Genomic DNA, 21,009 nt, shown 5'->3' with positions numbered 1-21,009 from the left:
TCCTCTATAACACCATTTTCTAATTCATTTCCTCCGTATAATTCTTCAATATATTCCACCCATCTATCGACTTTACCTTTCGTATTATATATTGGTGTACCATCTTTGTTTAACACATTATTAGATTTTAATTTATGTACCCCAAAATTTTCCTTAACTTTCCTGTATGCTCCGTCTATTTTACCAATGTTCATTTCTCTTTCCACTTCTGAACACTTTTCTTTAATCCACTCTTCTTTCGCCAGTTTGCACTTCCTATTTATAGCATTTCTTAATTGCCGATAGTTCCTTTTACTTTCTTCATCATTAGCATTCTTATATTTTCTACGTTCATCCATCAGCTGCAATATATCGTCTGAAACCCAAGGTTTTCTACCAGTTCTCTTTATTCCGCCTAAGTTTGCTTCTGCTGATTTAAGAATTTCCTTTTTAACATTCTCCCATTCTTCTTCTACATTTTTTAATTATTTAATTATAAATTCTAATTTTGCAATATCAAACAGTCATATAACAAGTTCCCAACCAACATCACCGTTTATGAAGCAAGTTAAATATTATAATTTTGCACTATGGTTATTATAAAGAAGTTTTTAACTGGGTACTCGCAAACTTTGTCCAAATGTCTACTCGCAATAATGAATCTATAAATTTGATAGATTACACACCACTCCTCATCATGTGGTCTAATAACATATCTAGGCCAAAAGCACATATCTAGGGCAATAACATATAATAACATATAAGAAATGGCTATTTCTTATATGTTATATATGTATAACATATATCTTATATGATATATGTTATTTTAACATATAACATATAATATAGGGCAATAACATATCTAGGGCAAAAGGGACATAAGTTTGCCCCTTGGCAAAATTTTTCTTGCCGAGGTGTATCACTGCTCTGTCAAGAGTTGTATCCTGCAGTTTGTGAACAGTTACAGCCCGGCTTAATATTTGAGGTAGCATTCTGTGCTTGACATTTCTGAATCTGTATTCCTTTGTTGCTTGGAATGTTGTACAAACTGATGAAATGGCTATGTAACCGTCAACATATTCCATTCTAAGACTGATAGTCATGTCATCAAATTTTATGAGTACAGTTCCGGTAACTCTCCTTCCTCAAATATCAAACTGAGGCAGTGAGAACTTGCTCTTGCGTTTTGTTTGACAAATGTTTGTGTATTAAACTGACATGATGAGCATTACTCTCTAAGACTTTCATTTTGTAAGAATTGACTGTTGTACATACGTTCTCATTTGTGAAAATCTACATTCTCGTTATTGAGAAGTCTCTGTGGAAATATTCATGGCATTTCTTTCTCTTTTTCTTTACCCATATTTTAATTATATGTATAATATATAAAAAACACAATTATTTTTTAAATCCATAAGTTAAAAAAAAACCTATGATAGTACTGATAATAGAAGGTTTTACTACAATTTAAAATTAATCTACAAAAATATAACACAACAATAAAATGTGACAAAAAAAGAATTCTTTGTAGATGCTTAGGTACATACATATATTATCACCAACTATATGTGCTTTAGCAAACTCAAGATGAGGTATGATCGTGAGACTCTTATATGGTCTTGAGATCACATTTAGTTTTTACTTTAGTTAAATAAAAATATAATTATTTGTAACTTTTTAGTACTATTATTTGTTGAAGTTGGTTTTAAAGTAAAGTAATGGTAATTAAGAAATTACTTTTTTTGGGGCAAAAAACGATTTCTCGTTATCACCTGATTAAAATAATAACAAGAGGCTTCTTCTCAAACATTAAAATACTTAGTGCAAAAATATAATTTTAATATGGTTAAGACTATAATGAAAACTAAGATAATAATAGGAATAAAATTGAAACAGTAAAAGAAATGCAACAATTAGGATAACACATGAAACATGAATAACAAGGTAATATAAAAATTTTGATGGGTTAAATAAGTAATAACACCTGGTCCAGTACATTCTTATCATTTCCTAGGATGCATTGTATATCCCTCGGCAATTTTAATTTGTGATGTAAGGTTGCATACCTGTATGCAGTTCATGAGGATATGGTGCACAGTCAAGCATCAGTTACATCAGATGCACAGTGGTGCACTCTCCGCTGACATCAGGTGTCCGTGAATAGCTTTGGTATGTCCTAATTGCAATCAACAGAGAACCACTCTTCCTCTTGGCGAATTGTCCTGCATGAAGTTCCATGATAATACTGACTTTTAGGGTGTCAGTTTGTTATCTGCTGTAGCTATCCAGTCATCTTGCCACCTTCTTCAAAGTGTATGTTTAATGGGCTTCATGCATTCTTAGCAGCGGAATCCACATGTTCATTACCCAGGATCACACAGCTAGAATCCAGTTCATTCCCACACAGCTAGGATCCAGTAGAAACGCACATGGCTAGGGATCCAGTAGAAATTCACCTGAGAGTTGTGACGATTTGATTTAGCAATTGTTTTATGTATTTACATAAATATGTGTAAATACATATTGGGTTATGTATTTACATGTAAATTATCATTTAATCCTTTCAATAAAAAGCAAAAGAATATGAACATGAGTAACCATTGTTTGGAGATTCCTGTAGTTAAGAAAAAAACATTTTTCTAGTTATAGTTGATGACAAACTGATTTATATCAGCTACATGAATGTCATTATATTGCAGTCTACTGATGGACGACTGAAATTAGCTAATGGGCAAAACAGTAAGTCTCAAAATCAGATCAAATATTCACTATGGTAATGTGTTGCAGGTGGCACTACCTCTATTTTTAACGATGTAATGTTTACTCAAATATAATTAAATGTTTTTTATTAATATTATTTTACTTAGAACTGATGTTTATAATAAATATCAGTTTTATAAATACAATGATTAATGGTTTTACACACAAAAATAACTTTAAGCCAACCCAAGTTTTAATTACTTAAATTTTGCTGAATATTTAACAAAATATCCTTCATAATGGAATAAAACATTTGTGAATTACTCCAAATTGATCCAATTGATTGGAGCATAATTAGCAAGTATAAAATGTTGAAAATTTATAATTAATTAAATATGACAGCCCATGATATACACAAGAATTTTTGTCACGAACATGTAACCATAAATAAATAACTGAAAAATTTGTTTGCCGATTACCACACCAACTTTGAGGTACAGCAAGTGGCGCGTTTTTTTTTATATTGCTGTCCCCTATAGGCCTAGTGCACTGCTTTTTATTTATACATTTACATAGATAATAAAACAGTTACATCAATAATTCTTATCTATAGTACAACAATTGTATCAATAATTCTTATCTATAGTACAACAATTGTATCAATAATTCTTATCTATAGTACAACAATTGTATCAATAATTTCTATCTATAATACAAGTACATCAATAATTTCTATCTATAATATAACAATTATGTCAATAATTTCTATCTTAATGAAAGTCCATGTGTTGATAAACAATGTTGTGTTTTTAGAAAAAAGAAAAGTAATATTAAATAACACACATTATCAAACCTATAAATAAATACCACTCGCCCAATTAAAAACAATAATGTTTTCCTTGATCACTACATTCTTTCTTGAAGAATAAGTTTATCATAAAGTATTTTTTGCTTGCATTTTTTCAACCATGGCACTAATATTCACTTAATGAAAATTCTTTATCCCTCAAGAAATATCCAATTTCTCTACTACCAGCTTAAATTTCCCTTTCTGCTAAATTCTTCCATTCTGAAAAAAGAAAAAAAAATTGTAAATCGTTTTGGGTATTAATAATATCTTAATTTTTCACTTATAACAATTTCATTTATTTACCAAAGAATTATAATTGTGCAGTTTGTATGAAATTGTTGTTACCACAAAAATCTGTACCATTAACAAAAACTTCATTTTAACTTATAGGATGTCGGTCTTAAGATAATATGAAATCAAAAAATAACCAGAAAAAAAAATTACAAAAAAATGTACATAACTTTGAATTTAAAATGCCATCACCGACCCCAAAAGTTTGTATACATTCACTGAAGGTAAACATTTTGTAATGTTACTTTATTTTTTTGCAAATCTTTTTAATTTCATGTTCTTATCAAACTGAGTTTTAATATTTTCTAATATTACAAAGTCACTGAGTAAATTTTAACTATTATTTTAAGTTATCACACATTAAGACTTCCCACATTATTATTAATAAATATACTTTTGATGGTATTGTATTATGATGGTAGTTGAACTCTTACCATCCATATTTTGATATTTAATAATCCCTTTTGGAGAGACAGCTAAATACTATCTGTGACTTCTCTTTTCGCCAGGTAAAATGATAAAATTATGATCACTTTGTGTCAAAAATGCTGTTCTGTATGACATTAAACTACCATGATCCTAAGGTAGTATATTTTTAAGTTAATGCTTTTCCTTTAACTTCCCCCTTTTTCCTAATCTGTTTCTGTATAGCAATAACTTTTCCAATCTGAGGTAGCAGAATAAGCCAAACATGTGACCTAACAAGAAACTTGGGTTTCCTAGTATATTAAAAATTAAAAAGTATAAATGTCATTGTCAAAAATTAGTAATTTTTAAAATGTTTTTTAAAATAAATTGTAAAGTATTTAAAAAAAAAAAAATGTAAGTAATTATTAAAGGTTACCCATTTGACCAAGAAGTATATCTTTAAAGAAGTATGTTTTGCTTCTACTTCCAGTTGGCTAATTATTTAGATATAAATCAATTTTTCATTATTGTGTAATTAATTTTTTTATATGTATTAAATTTATTTATAGTTACCATAATGGTTTCTTTCAATTATTACAATTATATTTTTTATTTTAAAAATAATTTAATAAAGATAGAAATGTAGTTTCCTAAGTCCATTTATCATATAAGATGTAAAATTTATGAGTAAAAATAAATAAAAAATTGAGAAAACTGAACATATTTACTGTTTACAAGTGTAGAAAACTGATATGAAAATCTAATCATGAATTTTGATTTTAGATAGATATGGAAATAATAATACATAACTAAGTTCCTAATTTTTTGAAAAATTAGTTGCTTTTTTATGTATTATTTTCAAAATAAAACTTGATAACTTTCTACGTGTGTAAACACATATAGATATGCTTATTAAATAAACATTGTTATTTTTCATTGCCTTGAAACCGCACACAATTATTATTTGCAGGTGTAGGGAAGATTCAAAGATAATGTACGGGTTTTTGGTATTCCAGGTCCAGTAGTTCTGACTGTTAATATACGTACCAAGGTGATACCACACTTCATTTGTGCAAAACACTTGATCTAAAATGCCAATGTTGCCTGTAATTAAGTTCTTGAGCCAATGGCAGTATTGAACTCTTTTAGCATGATCAGCATTAGTTAGCTATATTGAAAACTGCATTTGATACAGATAACATTTCAACATTCTCCTCACTGTAGTATGGGCTGAACCAAATGAAATGTTCTTTTCTTGGCTTACTTTCTGCAAAGATTTATGAGGAAATCTTGTAACTGCCGCTCTAATTTCCTGCATGACTTGTGCCAGGCACATTTCTGGTCTAACACTGAACCTGACTGGACTGTCTCCTGGTCAGGTGCGGAGCTTCGTAAAATGATTGATGATGGTGTTGCTGAAGAGGACCTTGAGAGACTAATCTTTTGGAGCTGGCCTGAGGATGTTTTCCAATCTTTAGTTCTGATGGAGGACACCGCTGGAATAGAAGAGGGTACTGGATTTGCATGGATAATTGATATGGTGGATGGGGTCGACCACCCAAATTACACTCTGATATTTTTTAAAGCACCATGAATTGGGGACCTGGTTCGTTCGGATTAGCTTTTAATGGCGCTACAAAATAAATAATCAAATTTTCTTTTTATATCATGTATAACAGATTCTACTTTTAATTTCACTTAAACAATTATTCATTCTTAAGAAAGTTTTTTCCTTTCTGAAAAATTCAAATACTGAACAGATAATAAAGTCTGATTTAGGGAAAACAAATGTTTGTAAGTTGTCTGGAAGCTCTGTTTGTTGTTTTATAATTTTTTTATATTCTTATTACTCAGGATGATACTTAAAGAGAAACCTAAAAGGATTTAAAGCTCAAAACGTTTATAACTTGCAATTAGTACTGGGACAACTGGAATCCAAGACAGGAATTCATTATAAACACAATTAAGGATGCAGGATGTAGTATAAATATAAATGTGTATTTATTTTAAATTTGTATATATATATATATATAATTTATTTATTTATATATAGAAACTACAGAACAGTATAAAAACTCTTATAAATTTTGCAAAAATGGCACTTTATTTTATGTAAAACTATATAGCCACTTCAGTTCCAATGAAACCATCTTCAGTAGTAACAATCAGTAATATTAAAATAATGGAAAGGAGAACATGTAGTAGCTTCTGCGGTGTTATTGATGGCAAGGTTGAAGAAAAGTTGCTGGATAGGTAAGCATTGAGGGGAGGGTTTCTATACCAATTGGTGACAGTTGTTAAACCAGGTGATTACATTCACTTAAATTTAGAAAATACTTAGATAATACTAATATTTAGATAAAAGTAAAAAAAAGTTTGTTTACTTTTGTATTATCTAAATTTAAATAAATGTAATCACCTCATTTCCTGGTTTAACAACTTTCACCAATTTGTATTCAAACCCCCCACCAGTGCTTACCTATCTTCCAGCAACTTTTCTTTAACCTTGTCCTCAGTAACATGTAGATCATCACAGAAGCTACAAAAATATGTTCTATTTTATTTCAATAATACTGATTGTTACTACTGAGGATGGTTCCATTGGAACTGAAATGGCTATATAGTTTTTTTATAAAATAAAGTGCCAATTTTTGGAAAATTTATAAAAGTGTTTTTATTTGCTGTAATAATTGGCAAATCAAACTAAAGAAATTTAACAAATTTAAAAAAATTTACAGAACAGTGTATTTATTACTTTATATTCGTAGTAATACTTCACAACAGTAGTAAAAAAAGTAAATGAAAAATTTATTTATTTTTTTAAAAATAAATAGCTTTTTTAATGATGATTCTATTTGTTTAAACAGATGCATTGGTTTTTATGAATCAGAATTCATTCATGAAATAAAAAAAAAACAGTTGTTTAATATTAAATCAAATGTCTTGTTATGTATCACATTATTAACTCCAGTCTGTACAGTCATATTAGACTCTATGAAGAATTACATCAAAATCATGATTGTATGGGGCAGACATTGCTAGAATGTCTATATTAAAGGAGAAAGTACGGGATCGTGTCAAAAATGGGGTATCGGGTTTTTTGTAAATCTTTACATTTTAGGATGCAACTAGTTCATCTAGACTAAAAATACATCTGTATGTATGTATGTATGTATGTATGTACGTGTGTTGCTCTGCTTTTGTCTTAAATCTCATGTTGACCAAACCAGTTTTCTTTAAATTTGGTTCAAATATCTCTATACTTGGGACACTTATCATATTAATTTTTTTTATATTTTCAGTTGGTGAGAAATATTCCAAAAAACCAATTTTGATTTTCTTCAGAGGCATTTTAGAGAAAACTTTATTAAAGCATATTTTTACTAATAATGTGTGTAAAATAAAAGCCAAAAATAAACCCCCCATCTCTTAAAATTGAGATATGTTTTTTATTCTTTAGCTCTATCTTCCTTCGATCGAAATATTTATAATTAAGTTATATAAAGCACTTCATATATATTGCTATCAGTAAATACCTACAAATTAATATATACCTGGACCTAAAATGTTAAAAAGATTTTAGGAAAATTTTCTTTTTCTTTTTTAACCTTTATTGAAGAGGTTTAGGTTTAGAGAAAACTTTACTTAAGCAAATCTATTAAGTTTATTCTACATAAGTAGGTAAATTCAAGGCAAGATTTTTAAGTAAGGACTGCTTCAACTTTATCACTAATTTATATATATTTTCAAAAGAGATAATGCTTACGAAGCACATTTATTTGTATCAGTAATAATTTTATGACAATAATAGTTTAGTCATATTCATGCTAGTGTTATACATAATCTAACTGAAATGAGTAGTAAAATAGTCCTGTGATGTGAAAAATAAACAGTGAATAATAAATCTGTGGCTGAAACCCAAAAAAGTTTGTAATGTTTATGGATCAAATGTTATGATTTGTTTCAGGAAGTTGGTTCACAACAAAGAATGTAGTTGTCATTCAGCTGTAACAAAAATAGTCCAAGAAAAATTATATCAATTTTACTAGAAAATCTTTGAACATTCACTATACAGTCCTAACCTCATACATAACGATTCTCACCTTTTTATCCCTTTAAAATTTTCTTCTCCTTTAAAGTTTCTGTTGCACAGGTTTGAAGATGATGAAAGACAAAACTGGTTTAAATTACTGGCATAAAAATTTTTCATAGAAAGAATAATAAAGCTACTGAATGATATAAAAATTGTGTCACAATGACTGGTGACTGTGGAGAAATAATAGATATCTGTAATTTTATTTAAGTTTTTTCTTCGTCACTCAATTTTTTTTTTCTGTATCATAGTGTCTTGATCATCGATTTTAATTGACTCATTATGTTTTTTTTTTGTTGTGTTGTAGGTCTCTCAACACACAGGAATTCACAAAAGTCAGATAATCTATCTATCTCTTCTTCCACCTTTTGCCAATTGCATTCTCCTTCTCTAAATAATATATTTAACTCTCTCATTCCATTTTCCATCGGCCATCCTTTAGAGGTTTTCTTCCATTTATCTCTAGTTTTTTCATTAGTCTTTGTGTACTTTTCTTACTCATTCTGTTAACATGCATTTCACCATAATAGTACATTATCTTGCTTTAGAACCTCTCTAATGTCTACATTCATCATATTGTTTCTTCTTGTTTTTCCTTTTATTGCTCTGTGAAATTTAATTTTTCCTGCCTATATTTTTTTCTTCTTCCATGATTTTGCTATAGGCATACAGTAGAGTTTACCATCATAATATTGGCATTTTCAATATATCATTTGTAATTATTCATTCCTGTAAAGTTTCACTTTACAGGTATGTGAAGTTTTTACCACTTTCAGAGGCTCCCTGTCCAAACAATATCTCTTAATATTCATTCTATTCTCATTCCAAGCAACACATCAAATACACACTTCTTCCACATCATGTCATCTGCATAAAATCTACTTATTACATTTTTTCCATTACCATCACTTAAACCTAATTGTTCATTTCTTTTCTAACATTTTACAAAGCTGCAGATAAAATATATTCTTGTTTTAATCCACTGCTTTTGTTGAACCAATTGATGCAGTCAAATGATGATTCCATTTATTCCATTGTGAGTACATGGTGATGTACCTTCTACTACAGTTTATATTATGCAAAAGTTAAATGCAAAATAAGTAAAAATTTGGTATCTAATTACACATCTTGTGGTTACAAGAATTGGAGAACATAAATTAATTCATTAGTTTAGATAAATAATTATAATAATAACAACATTTATTAAAACATTTGATTTTTGTTTAAAATATTCAACAAAAAACAAAATCAAACTACAACTAAATCATTTTCATAATTAAATAAAATAATTAAATTTTATTATCATGAATGTTGTTATTAGGCTTAATTTTTAAATGTATATTTTAAATGTATAGAAATCCAACACCAAAAGGATATAAAGTAGTGTGGGAAAAAGTAACTCCTGAAAACATGAATTTCTTACATATTGAAAGTGAAAAACCAAAAATGGAGACTAAATTTTTCTCAGAAAGAGATGCGTTTTGGCAAAAACTACAGTGGAAATCTGAATTTGTTCCTTCTCATTCTGTTAGAGATGAGGGTGAACTATAATAAAATTGTAAGTTTGATTTATTAACATTTAGTTTATTTAACCATACTATAAAATTTTTCTTGTACTTTTATTCATACATAATAATTAATGGGAGAATGTTTTTCTGTTCATTACTATGATATACAATTAAATAATGGTAAAATTCAATTGATTTGCAATTAATCATTTACATTAAAACTCCCTAAAAATATATCTGTGAAAGGAACATCTAATAAGTAATCATGCCAATACCTCAAAATTATAAATAATATGTGTGCCATTAGATGTTGTACACATAACACATTTTTGAAGACAACTTTGTAAAATAAACATAGACTGTTTTTTTTCAGTTTTCAATATTATTGGATATATAATTCTACACAGTTGTTTAGGTACACCTATTTACTACAGTTAAACTTGGAGCCTGCTGATATTACTATGTAGTCTGTGTAAATAATCTAGAATTAGATTCACTCAATACAGTTTTAATATCATTAAAACTAGAAAATTTTTAATGATATTAAAAATATCATTAAAAAGGATATTTTATAAAGAAAGATTATTTAAAACATATTCAATGTCTAGTTTTTTCTGGAAAAAAACTTTTAGAAACTAACATTAAGATAGATTCCAATTTATAATTTTTTTTTTTGTTTAAACAGGTATATTTTGATATTTAATTTTTGCCTATCTTCATGGCAGAATGTAGCGTCTCAGCCTTTAACGTGGAGGTCACAGGTTCAAATCCCAGTCAGGCATGGCATTTTTCATATGCTAAAAAATTCCATTTCATACTCCATGGACATGCTTCAACCTTATGTGGCAATATCATCATGCAAAAAAAAAATATTTACCATATTTTAAGTGAATCGTATCACAGTTTTTACCATTTCTAGTTATGAAGGGTTATAGTGGCAGCTTGTGAAATATTAATTTATCCTTCTGTTTACATCTATGAATGTGCATTTTTACTAAAAAGAATGGTCACCACCTATTCTGAAAAAGTAACAATATCCACCTCTACCTAGCCAGATAGCAGAACACAGTATTACTCATCATAATAGTTCAATTTCAAGATGGGGCCTTATTATGCTTTGTTTGCTATTTTTAATAAATTATTGAACCATTTAAAAAAGTCTTCCCACTAATTTATTTAAAATACAATAAAAAATTTTTCTTTTACAGTAACAATATCACTCAGTACATGAACTTTTAAATAATACTAATTAAAAAATAAAAAAAAAGCATAAAATTAATTTTTGTTCAGATTTTTAGCGTAATTTTTTTTTACAATTTATCTCATTTGCTAAATAGTATCTACAGCACTCTTTTTTGTATTTTTAGTTTTATATATACAAAATAAATCAGTAAAAATAATTATCTGCAGTACTTAAATGATTAATTTTGTGTAAATTCATTCCAGCAAGCCTCTTTTTCATATTTAGACACAAATAATAGTCTGATGCTAAATCTGATGATTAGTGGAAATGTGGAAGAGTTAGGGAGTGAAATGGAATCTTTTTTTCTCCAAACTTGGTATTTTTTTTGGTTATTTTAATATTTTACAATCCTGCTCACCATATAAATTCTTATAAGTAAAGATTTGATATATTGGTGTTAATGGATTTGTAGTTTAGCATTGTAGCAGTATATGATTTATTATTATCAATAATAAATAAAATAAAAATATCACTTACTGCTTATTTTAAAAAAAAATTCTTAAACATTAGCACCTTTGCAGTATGCACCACTTCATCAGATGTTTTAAAAAAAAATTAATTAAAAAAAGAAGGATTTCAGATTTTTAAAAGATAATCTGAAGGAAAGTATTTTCCTATCATATTTCCATTTAACAGTCTGACTAAGAAGGAGTAACAAACTACTTTCTTTAAATTAAAAATTTTATTTTAATACATTAATGAAGCGGTGCATATCGTGAAAGTGCTAATGTACAAGAATTTGATAAAAAATGAACAGTAAGTGATTTTTTTAATTTTTTTTATTTACTATTGATACATTGTTTAAAACATTTTAATAACTTTTAGGATCCTAATAAAGACGTGACTGCGCTCTAATGATTTTGTTTGATGAATCATTCAAGGCTAAAGAAATAAAGAACATCTTTTTAATAATCAGATAAAGAATAATAAGAAATTATATGCTTAAAGGACTCTTTACAAAACAAAGAAGAAATCATTACTTGATTTCATGACTGAACACCCTTGTTATTAGAGTCTCTTGGAGGTAGCCTCCCATAAATTTTTTTTTTTTTTTGCTTGATTGATATCGCCACAAGAGCTTGAAGCTTGTGCATGGGATATGGAAATGTAGCATATGAAAAATGCCATACCTGACCGGGATTCGAACCCAGGATCTCCGGATGAAAGCTCGAGATGCTACTACTCATGCCATGGAGGCTGGGCCTTTTTTGACTCTTTTTCAGGATATTGAATTATATGTTCTAAAATATAAACAAAGTAAATAAATTCCTCTGTGGTTTAATGATGAGTTCATACATTTTATCTTTTTTATAATAATAAAAATTTTATGATAAAAATTTACTCACGAAATGTACAAGCTATTTGGAGATTATTGTAATTACTTAGAATTAAGAGGAATCTTTTACACATCAGGTACACTTACATTGATGTGTAAAAGATTACAAGGTAAAAGATAAAATGTATAAATTATTCTTTTTATTTTAAATATTGTACACAATAGAGATTTGATTTAATACTTTTTCATTTTTTCCTTCTTTAGTTGATTAAATTTTTCCTTTATTTGTTAACATTTTACAATTTTCATTTTTGTGTAACTTTTTTAACTTGCTTACAGTGATTACACTATAATTATGTGTTGTAGGCATCACTACACTATTTTGTATGCACCTTCAAGAGAATGGGAGAGAATAATTCTAAGAACCAATGCTAGTAGTTCTGCCTTATGGCTATGCCTTACTACATTATATAAGATTATGTACCGTAGCAGATAAATGAAGAGGATAATGAAGAAATACAAGAACTAGCAAGGATAAATCCTTCAGTCATTCTGACATTCATAATTCAGACATTCTCATGTCAAGATTCATGAGAGTTTTTTTATCTTTAAATAATGCCAAATGATAAATTACGCAACAGTGTTAGTTCAGAAGGGAATAGTGTTTTAGACAACAATATACCTCTCTTGAATTTAACTGTATAATTTTATATATTATCTGCTAATCTGAAAAAATAAAATAAAACCCATTCAGGTAATGCTTTTGATTTTAACAAAAATTTAATTTCCTGCTACCTTAATTCAAGAACTGTAGTTGGCAAGTGGCAAGAAAAGCTTATTTATTCAGTTCATGTCTTAGCTGTTAAGTTATATAAAACAAAGTAGGTAGGGAGCAAGATGTACAGTATATAAAATACACATACATAAAAGTGAGTGATTTACAAATAGCTCTCCAAAAGCAAAAATCATTTTATTCACAATTATGTAATAAAATAATAAGCAGCAAGAAGTATTCTGATAATAAATATCTCTATCTGCAATACATTTCATACAAATTAAGCACTCTATAAATATTTAATCGAAATATAAAAAAAGTTTTCAAACAATAATCAGTTTTCTAGTAATTAATTAACAAGCTATAATTATTTTATTATTAATTGGTTATTTTAAATGAAATAACATTATATTTTTAAGAAATTAATTAATTGTTTGTTATTAACTTGGAATATATTCTCTTTGAAAAGCAAAACAGTGCACATACAACTCATATATATATAAATATATAAGATATAAATATATTAATATTAATATTAAAAATAATTTAATAAAGATAGAAATGTAGTTTCCTAAGTCCATTTATCATATAAGATGTAAAATTTATGAGTAAAAAATAAATAAAAAATTGAGAAAACTGAACATATTTACTGTTTACAAGTGTAGAAAACTGATATGAAAATCTTATCATGAATTTTGATTTTAGATAGATATGGAAATAATAATACATAACTAAGTTCCTAATTTTTTGAAAAATTAGTTGCTTTTTTATATATTATTTTCAAAATAAAACTTGATAACTTTCTATGTGTGTAAACAGATATAGATATGCTTATTAAATAAATATTGTTATTTTTCATTGCCTTGAAACCGCACACAATTATTATTTGCAGGTGTAGGGAAGATTCAAAGATAATGTACAGGTTTTTGGTATTCCAGGACCAGTAGTTCCGACTGTTAATATACGTACCAAGGTGATACCACACTTCATTTGTGAAAAACACTTGATCTAAAATGCCAGTGTGGCCTGTAATTAAGTTCTTGAGCCAATGGCAGTATTGAACTCTTTTAGCATGATCAGCATTAATTAGCTATATTGAAAACTGCATTTGATACAGATAACATTTCAACATTCTCCTCACTGTAGTATGGGCTGAACCAAATGAAATGTTCTTTTCTTGGCTTACTTTCTGCAAAGATTTATGAGGATATCTTGTAACTGCCGCTCTAATGTCCTGCATGACTTGTGCCAGGCACATTTCTGGTCTAACACCGAACCTGACTGGACTGTCTCCTGGTCAGGTGCGGAGCTTCGTAAAATGATTGATGATGGTGTAGCTGAAGAGGACCTTGAGAGATTAGTGTTTCGGAGCTGGCCTGAGGATGTTTTCCAATCATTAGTTCTGATAAGAGGACACCACTGGAATAGAAGAGGTACTGGATTTGCATGGATAATTGATATGGTGGATGGGGTCGACCACCCAAATCACACTCTGATATTTCGTAAAGCACCATGAATTGGGGACCTGGTTCGTTCGGATAAATTGACGGTGGGCCAAGTCCTTGTTGTACAGTCATCTGCTCAAGGACTGCCAGTGAGAGGCTCGGTGTCCTTCCTGCCAGTTACATGGATAGGCATCCGGGGATAGGTTTCATCTGCGACATGAAGATGCGGCGCCTGCTCAGTGCTGCTAGGCGTGGGGTTCGCGCTTCCGCGGTTTCAGTCAGTTAGTTTGAGGTTGGTTGGTGTTAGGTTGGATGTGAAAATATTCGTCTGAGGCCTATGTGAAGGCGAAATTCGATTTGTATTTTACTGATGCAAATGTCTGCCTAGCATTTACATTGGTACAAAGGCCTGGCTGATGACAGTGAGATGTAATCAGTTAGAGGGACTAAAGACGAACTCTGGTAAAGTCCCTCAGGGCTTGTAACAGAGGGGGTGGTGTGGCGACCGGTAACATCACAAGGTGGGTGTCTTCCCCCTACAGGGTTGGGACGATGGGTGTCTGTGGGGAGGAGTAGTATAGAAACCTCAACTAAAAATGTAATGGCCCTCCCCCATCATTTTTCGTCTGTAGTTGTGTAATTATTCAATAGATTAAAGAAGTCTCCCCCCACCCCTTTATGTTTGTAATTGAGTAAATTACTCAATACATTAAAGAAGATTACCCCCACCACTTTAAACCAAATAACATCAATAACACATCATTATTAAAATTATAATAAGAATGCAAAAAATCATGAACTTTTAACGAATTGATAATGCTAGTAAATTAGTATTTTGTTATAAAAATCTGTCTGACAAGTATGATTTAATTGCATTTTTAGATAATATAAATAATATTGAACAATATTAATATGATATTGAACAATTATATAAAAAATACATTTCCAGTTCATTTACTATGCAATTAATTTGTGAATATAATAAAGATGTTTTTATTTTATATGGAAAAATCTTTATAAATCAAACAAATTGGAAAAAATAAGACTTTTTGAGGAAAATAAATTGTCTATTAATAGCGCTTTTGATGATTTAATTAAATAATATTTTGAATTGAAAGACAAACTAAATAAAGAAATATCTGTTTCTCAATTGATGTTGCATTTTCAAATACCAGTTACAAAAAAAAAAGCATTAGGTGGTTCTTTACCAAAACACTCATGGAATCTTAGTGAAAAAAATTTTGTAGATATTTATGAATTTTTAATGGATATGAAAGATATGGTATTTAACGCTATAAGATTACAAGTTGAATAATATAAAGGAGGCAATATTAAATATTATGTAGTTGTTGTTGAGATGGAAAAGTGTGTGGGTGATAAATGTGACTTACACAGCAACACTCGATTTGCTTTAAATATATGTGAAAATCCAACAGTTTTGAATGAACAGTATTTAGAAGCCTATGAAAAAATTAACGAATCTTTTGAAAGATTTATTCAAATGGGAAGTGGATGGGTTATGAATAAAATATTAAGATTGGATCTCTCAATATCAGAATTCGATCCACTTTATGGGAGTAATAGTACATATTTACAAATACCAAAAGCTTTATTAAATAAACGCGCTATAATAAATATACAAAATGATGATGAAAAATGTTTTTTATGGTGAATTCTAGCACATCTATTTCCTAATAATAATAATAATGTGTCGTGTTTCATCCTATAAACAATTTGAAAATCGATTAAATATGAAAGGAATAGAATACCCTGTTTGTGTTAAAGATATTGATAAATTTGAAGCACAAAACCCAGATATTGGTGTTGTGTTGCGATATTGAAAATGACATAGAATCAATTAATCCTAATAATGTATATATAAAACGTGTGAATAATAATCGAAGAATCGTCGTTTGGTTATTATTATTAACTGATGTTAAATTAATTCGCTCCCATTATACTCTAATACATATGACAAACGAATATAATGGTTTATCAAGGAAGTTGGTAATAATAAAAAATTTAGAAAACGTGAATATTGCCCCTATTGTTTGTATTGCTTTAAATCATGGACTAGTGAAAGCGAAGCTAAAGAAAAACTTGCAAAACATATTAAACATTGTAAACATGAAAAGGTTCAGAGAATTAGAATGCCAAAGGAATGGATTGGTGTAGGAGAGAATCGTAGACTAGGTAATATAGTATCGTTTAAAGACTATTCTTCAACATTACCTGTGCCTTTTGTTATATATGCAGATTTCGAATCGTTTATAATTCCAAATCATATTGCAAACCCCGAACCAGGTACTAGTAATACTACAAAAACACATACTCATAAACCATCTGGATATTGCTATATTATTATTGATGAAAATCAATGTGTTGTAGAATCAAAATTATACAGAGCTACTATATATAGATCATGATAAGGTAGTTGAAAAGTTTCTCATTGATTTATATAATAAATACGAACATTTCAAAAAGGAATTATCAACTAATAAAGTGTATTATGATCAAAAACGATTTGAAAAACATACTAAATGTTATAAAGTTTAAATTATTCATCTATAAACCAGAAATTACTAAATCTAATTAACTACATATATATATATATATATATATACTAGCTCTACCCGCCACGCTTCGCTGTGGCACATTGTGGTTGCATGGATGAGAAATGAGAAACAAAACAAAGCATACGTTTCATAAAAGTTTAATTTTTCAATACTTGTGGATATACAATATTTTTTGTTTTTCTACTGTCTGCGTAGATATAAAGGCTATCTGGTTTGCCGATCCGGGAACACGCAACATACAGTTGCCCATGCGAGAAGCAATCCGCATCTAAATCTAAACCACACAATTCTAAAGATTGACCTTGAGCTTTATTGATTGTGATTGCAAATGCCAATCGAATTGGGAATTGCAATCTTTTAAATTAAAATGGTGTATGGGTCGGGATTATGGGTATTCGAAGAATGAGGACATCTTCACCTTTGAAAGGCCCTGTTAAAATCGTTGCTTCCACTACGTTATTCATCAATTTCTTAACTGCAAGTCGCGTGCCGTTGCAGAGTTTAGGCTGATTAATATTCCGCAACAGGATAATTGTCATTTTTTTGATCGAACCGTTGCTAGAATCAATCTAATGAGGAATGTTTTCCCAGTTCCTCCTGGCGCATCCAAGAAGAAGGTCCCCCAACTCCGTCATTTATCATTTGCATTAATCGCAGCTCGGGTGGGTGCTGGCATTCCCAATTGACTAAGAACTTTATTTGCAATAGCTAAGCACTTGTCGTCAATATTTATCAATGCTTCGTTGTAAATTTTAGCTGAAAATCCTGGTCAGTTTTACATCTCATTTTAAAGTAACGACGAATTTGAAGTTCCGTACAGTTCCGTACGTCTGACGACGAAGAGATACGTTAACCGAATAACGTCGAAAACAAGATCGTCGTTATCATCCCTTTAATTTACTCTTTTTCTTAATTGGATTTATAACCTTTAATTTTAATCGGTGAATAATTTTTATTTATTTTATTTATTTATAAATATAACTTAATATCTATTATAAATTATAAAAATAATGTAATCTCTATTTTTATAAAAATAGTCATCGATAAAAAAAATTGTGATCGAAGCAGCGATATATATGTAGCAGATTTTATTTGATCATATGTTTCGGCAAAGATAGGTTAAGTGAAATTAAAATCACTCTTAGTGAGTAAAACAGATTGAGAAACGTTTAAAAAGTAAGTGATTGTAGCAATATTTTAAGAAAGTTTTTGTTAATAGTTTTTCGGTTACTAATAATTGAATATGCCTAATTATAATTTAACCAAATTATTATTAAATTTTAAAATTGAACGGTTAGCCTACGTTCACGTACATGTTTTACAGTTTTATTTTCAGTTTTACTGTGTGTTGTTTTAAAAGAAATAGATAACATAAAAACAGTAATGAAATGTAATAAATTGTACTAAACGTTAACAAAAAATATATATTAGAATTTCTACCCGGCTTCACACGGGCTCTGTTCATTAACTTTGATATCTTTCTTTTACAGGAACAATATTATTCTGTTGATGAATTTTTAGTAATACTAATAAAAAATATGAGTTTTTTTGCATCCCGTTCAACGTGTACGTAAATATGTGCTCAAAGCAATTTCTTTTTTGTATATGTAATTTCTTTTTATATTTGTTACTTATACTGACGTGATCTATATAATGTATTATATTTCGATCAAAATAAAGATTTATTTTTCGTTTACATATACAAGTCTTTATGTATTGATAAATTTTACTAAATATTCATAAAAAAGAATTTTTACTCGGCTTCGCACGGTTAGTTAATAAATAGAATTAGATATCTAGTTTTAATAGACAACTTTTTTTTTTAATCGTCAACATTATATTATTGACTACGTTGAAGTTGATTTATTTACAATTTTCTTTAAAACCTAGTCGGGAATCAAACCAGAGAGACCTTTCGGTTTAATAGCCGAGCATGCTTTCATCGAGTCTGTCTTTTAACCTTTGTGCTTTATAACACAAATTATACGAAATTGATTAATTATAAAATGTAAAATCTTTACTCGTTTAAGAAATTAAAAAATCGCTGCAGTAGTCACATTCCTATAAAAGTAACGTTTCCACAAAAATTACTGTTAGTTTTATGGGGACTATTATACACAATCTTAACAAAATATGGCAATCCTGAAATAACTTTTCAACAGTTAAACATAGAAAAGTTAAATTTAGCAAATTCTAGTATCTTACAACGATCAATTTTTTGGTATGAGACCACTTCACGCGAAGTCGATAGAGAACCCCCATTGGAGAGCTACTCAAAAATTTTAAATGGAAAGAGTAGGATTATGACACATAATTTTAAAGGGGGGGTGAAAAACAAAAATGTTGATGTAAAGTAATCCAGGCTACGTGAAATCTAATTAAAATGGCGGTCACTTAATGCTTTTTTTTTAGAGCTAATTACAGAAATGATCTACAGTACCTCTTACATAACTTCAACAATCAAAACTAAAAAATAAATATATAAATTAAAATTTAGCAAATGCTCCAACCTCAAAACGATTTATATTTCGGTATTAGATTACCATACACCCATGCTCTAAAAAAAAACAAGAATTTTGGGGTATAAAATTACGGGCTACGACAACCCTATGAAAATGGTGACCGTTTAATATTTTCACAGTTAGTTCCAATACATCTACAGTAAATTTCAAATAGTATTCTCAAAAAATAAAAAAATGTTTTTTTTTTAAATTTAAAATACGGTTTTATTTAAAGATTCATGAAAAAAGAAAAATAATTTTACTTTCATATTAAATCAATAATAAATATTTATAACACATTCTTTGAATAAATTCAAATAACATTTTATATTGATAATGATCTTTAAATCTGTTTTCTACTGACGATAGTGATTGTACTTTTATGTGAACACTTATTTATAATAATGCATTTTTTCCCTCTACATCCCCGAGCCGGACATCCAATTAAGTATACTCGGCTCGGGGACGTGTCCTTTCCGAATCTTTTAATTGCCTGCCTCTAATCTCCGACGGAAGAAACCAGGCCCGGCTACGCCGTTCCCAGCCCCCCCCCCCCACGCTGAGGACCCGGTCCCGGTCTTTCCTTTTGCCAGCCTCAAACCGACGGCGCAGGAGTCGAAGCCGCCGAAGCGTATCCGGGGACCCACACCGCCGGCCGGGTCTCGGTCTTTTCATTAATTCACATCTAACGGACCCCAGGAGTCCCCGCTCCATCACGGGAACCCACATACCAGGGCATGTGAGCCCTCAGGAACGGGGCTGTCCGCTCTGCCCTGCTATAAACTAAAACCCTCTGTATCCCAGTAACCACATCGCAATAACAGCAGATGGGTGACTCTCTCCTGCCAAACCTATACAGGGATTGTTCAAACGCACCATGTCCCGATATGAGTTGCGTTGTGTGGTAATCTAACCGGGATAATTTTTCTGGTCCATACGGCCACTGCTGAACCCGCCTATAGTAATGTATATGGAAGGAATTTATTAACAAAATTTCGGGTCTCATGAGTTATACGACCACCATTATAAATATCCAATAAATATCTGTTCATAAATATTTGTCCAAGTTCGGTTATGAGATAAACAAATATATATATATATATATATTTTATGAAACCCACCAAACTTAACCTACGCTTGCTTCTCTCTCTAACCTTGAGTAGCGAGCGTAGATTAAGTTTGGTTAGATTAAATTTATACTTTTAGATCTATTTATTATATATATATATATATATATATATATATATATATATATATATATATATAATATAGGATATTTATAGCGGTGGTCGTATAACCCCTGAGACCCAAAATTTCTTTACGTTATACATCACGAATAATAAAAGGGCGCATGGGGCGCCCTT

The 21,009-nt window shown here is 29.5% G+C and overlaps 2 protein-coding genes across 3 annotated transcripts in view; both read left to right on the top strand.

Annotated features, from left to right (window-relative positions):
* The window catches only part of LOC142318964 (esterase E4-like), a 70,666-nt gene extending 56,953 nt beyond the window's left edge, over positions 1-13,713 (top strand). Inside the window, exons 10-11 of one of the 2 annotated variants that reach the window (XM_075355679.1) lie at positions 9,677-9,879; positions 12,715-13,713. In XM_075355679.1, coding sequence (XP_075211794.1) covers positions 9,677-9,872 — 196 coding nt within the window. In that variant the 3' untranslated portion in view covers positions 9,873-9,879; positions 12,715-13,713. Of the gene's footprint in view, positions 1-8,628; positions 9,465-9,676; positions 9,880-12,714 lie in introns of those variants that run through there. The other variant, XM_075355680.1, reaches the window with a different exon arrangement.
* Positions 13,714-18,211: 4,498 nt separating this feature from the next.
* The window catches only part of LOC142318962 (juvenile hormone esterase-like), a 76,543-nt gene continuing 73,745 nt past the window's right edge, over positions 18,212-21,009 (top strand). The window contains exon 1 of the mRNA XM_075355677.1: positions 18,212-18,320. The gene's annotated coding sequence lies outside the window, so the exon portion shown is untranslated. The remainder of the gene's footprint in view (positions 18,321-21,009) is intronic.

The sequence above is a fragment of the Lycorma delicatula genome, chromosome 2, assembly GCF_047948215.1.
Source record: "Lycorma delicatula isolate Av1 chromosome 2, ASM4794821v1, whole genome shotgun sequence".
Classification (NCBI taxonomy): domain Eukaryota; kingdom Metazoa; phylum Arthropoda; class Insecta; order Hemiptera; family Fulgoridae; genus Lycorma; species Lycorma delicatula.
Note: the sequence above shows the minus strand (reverse complement) of the source record. Positions and strands in the feature narration are given on the sequence as shown.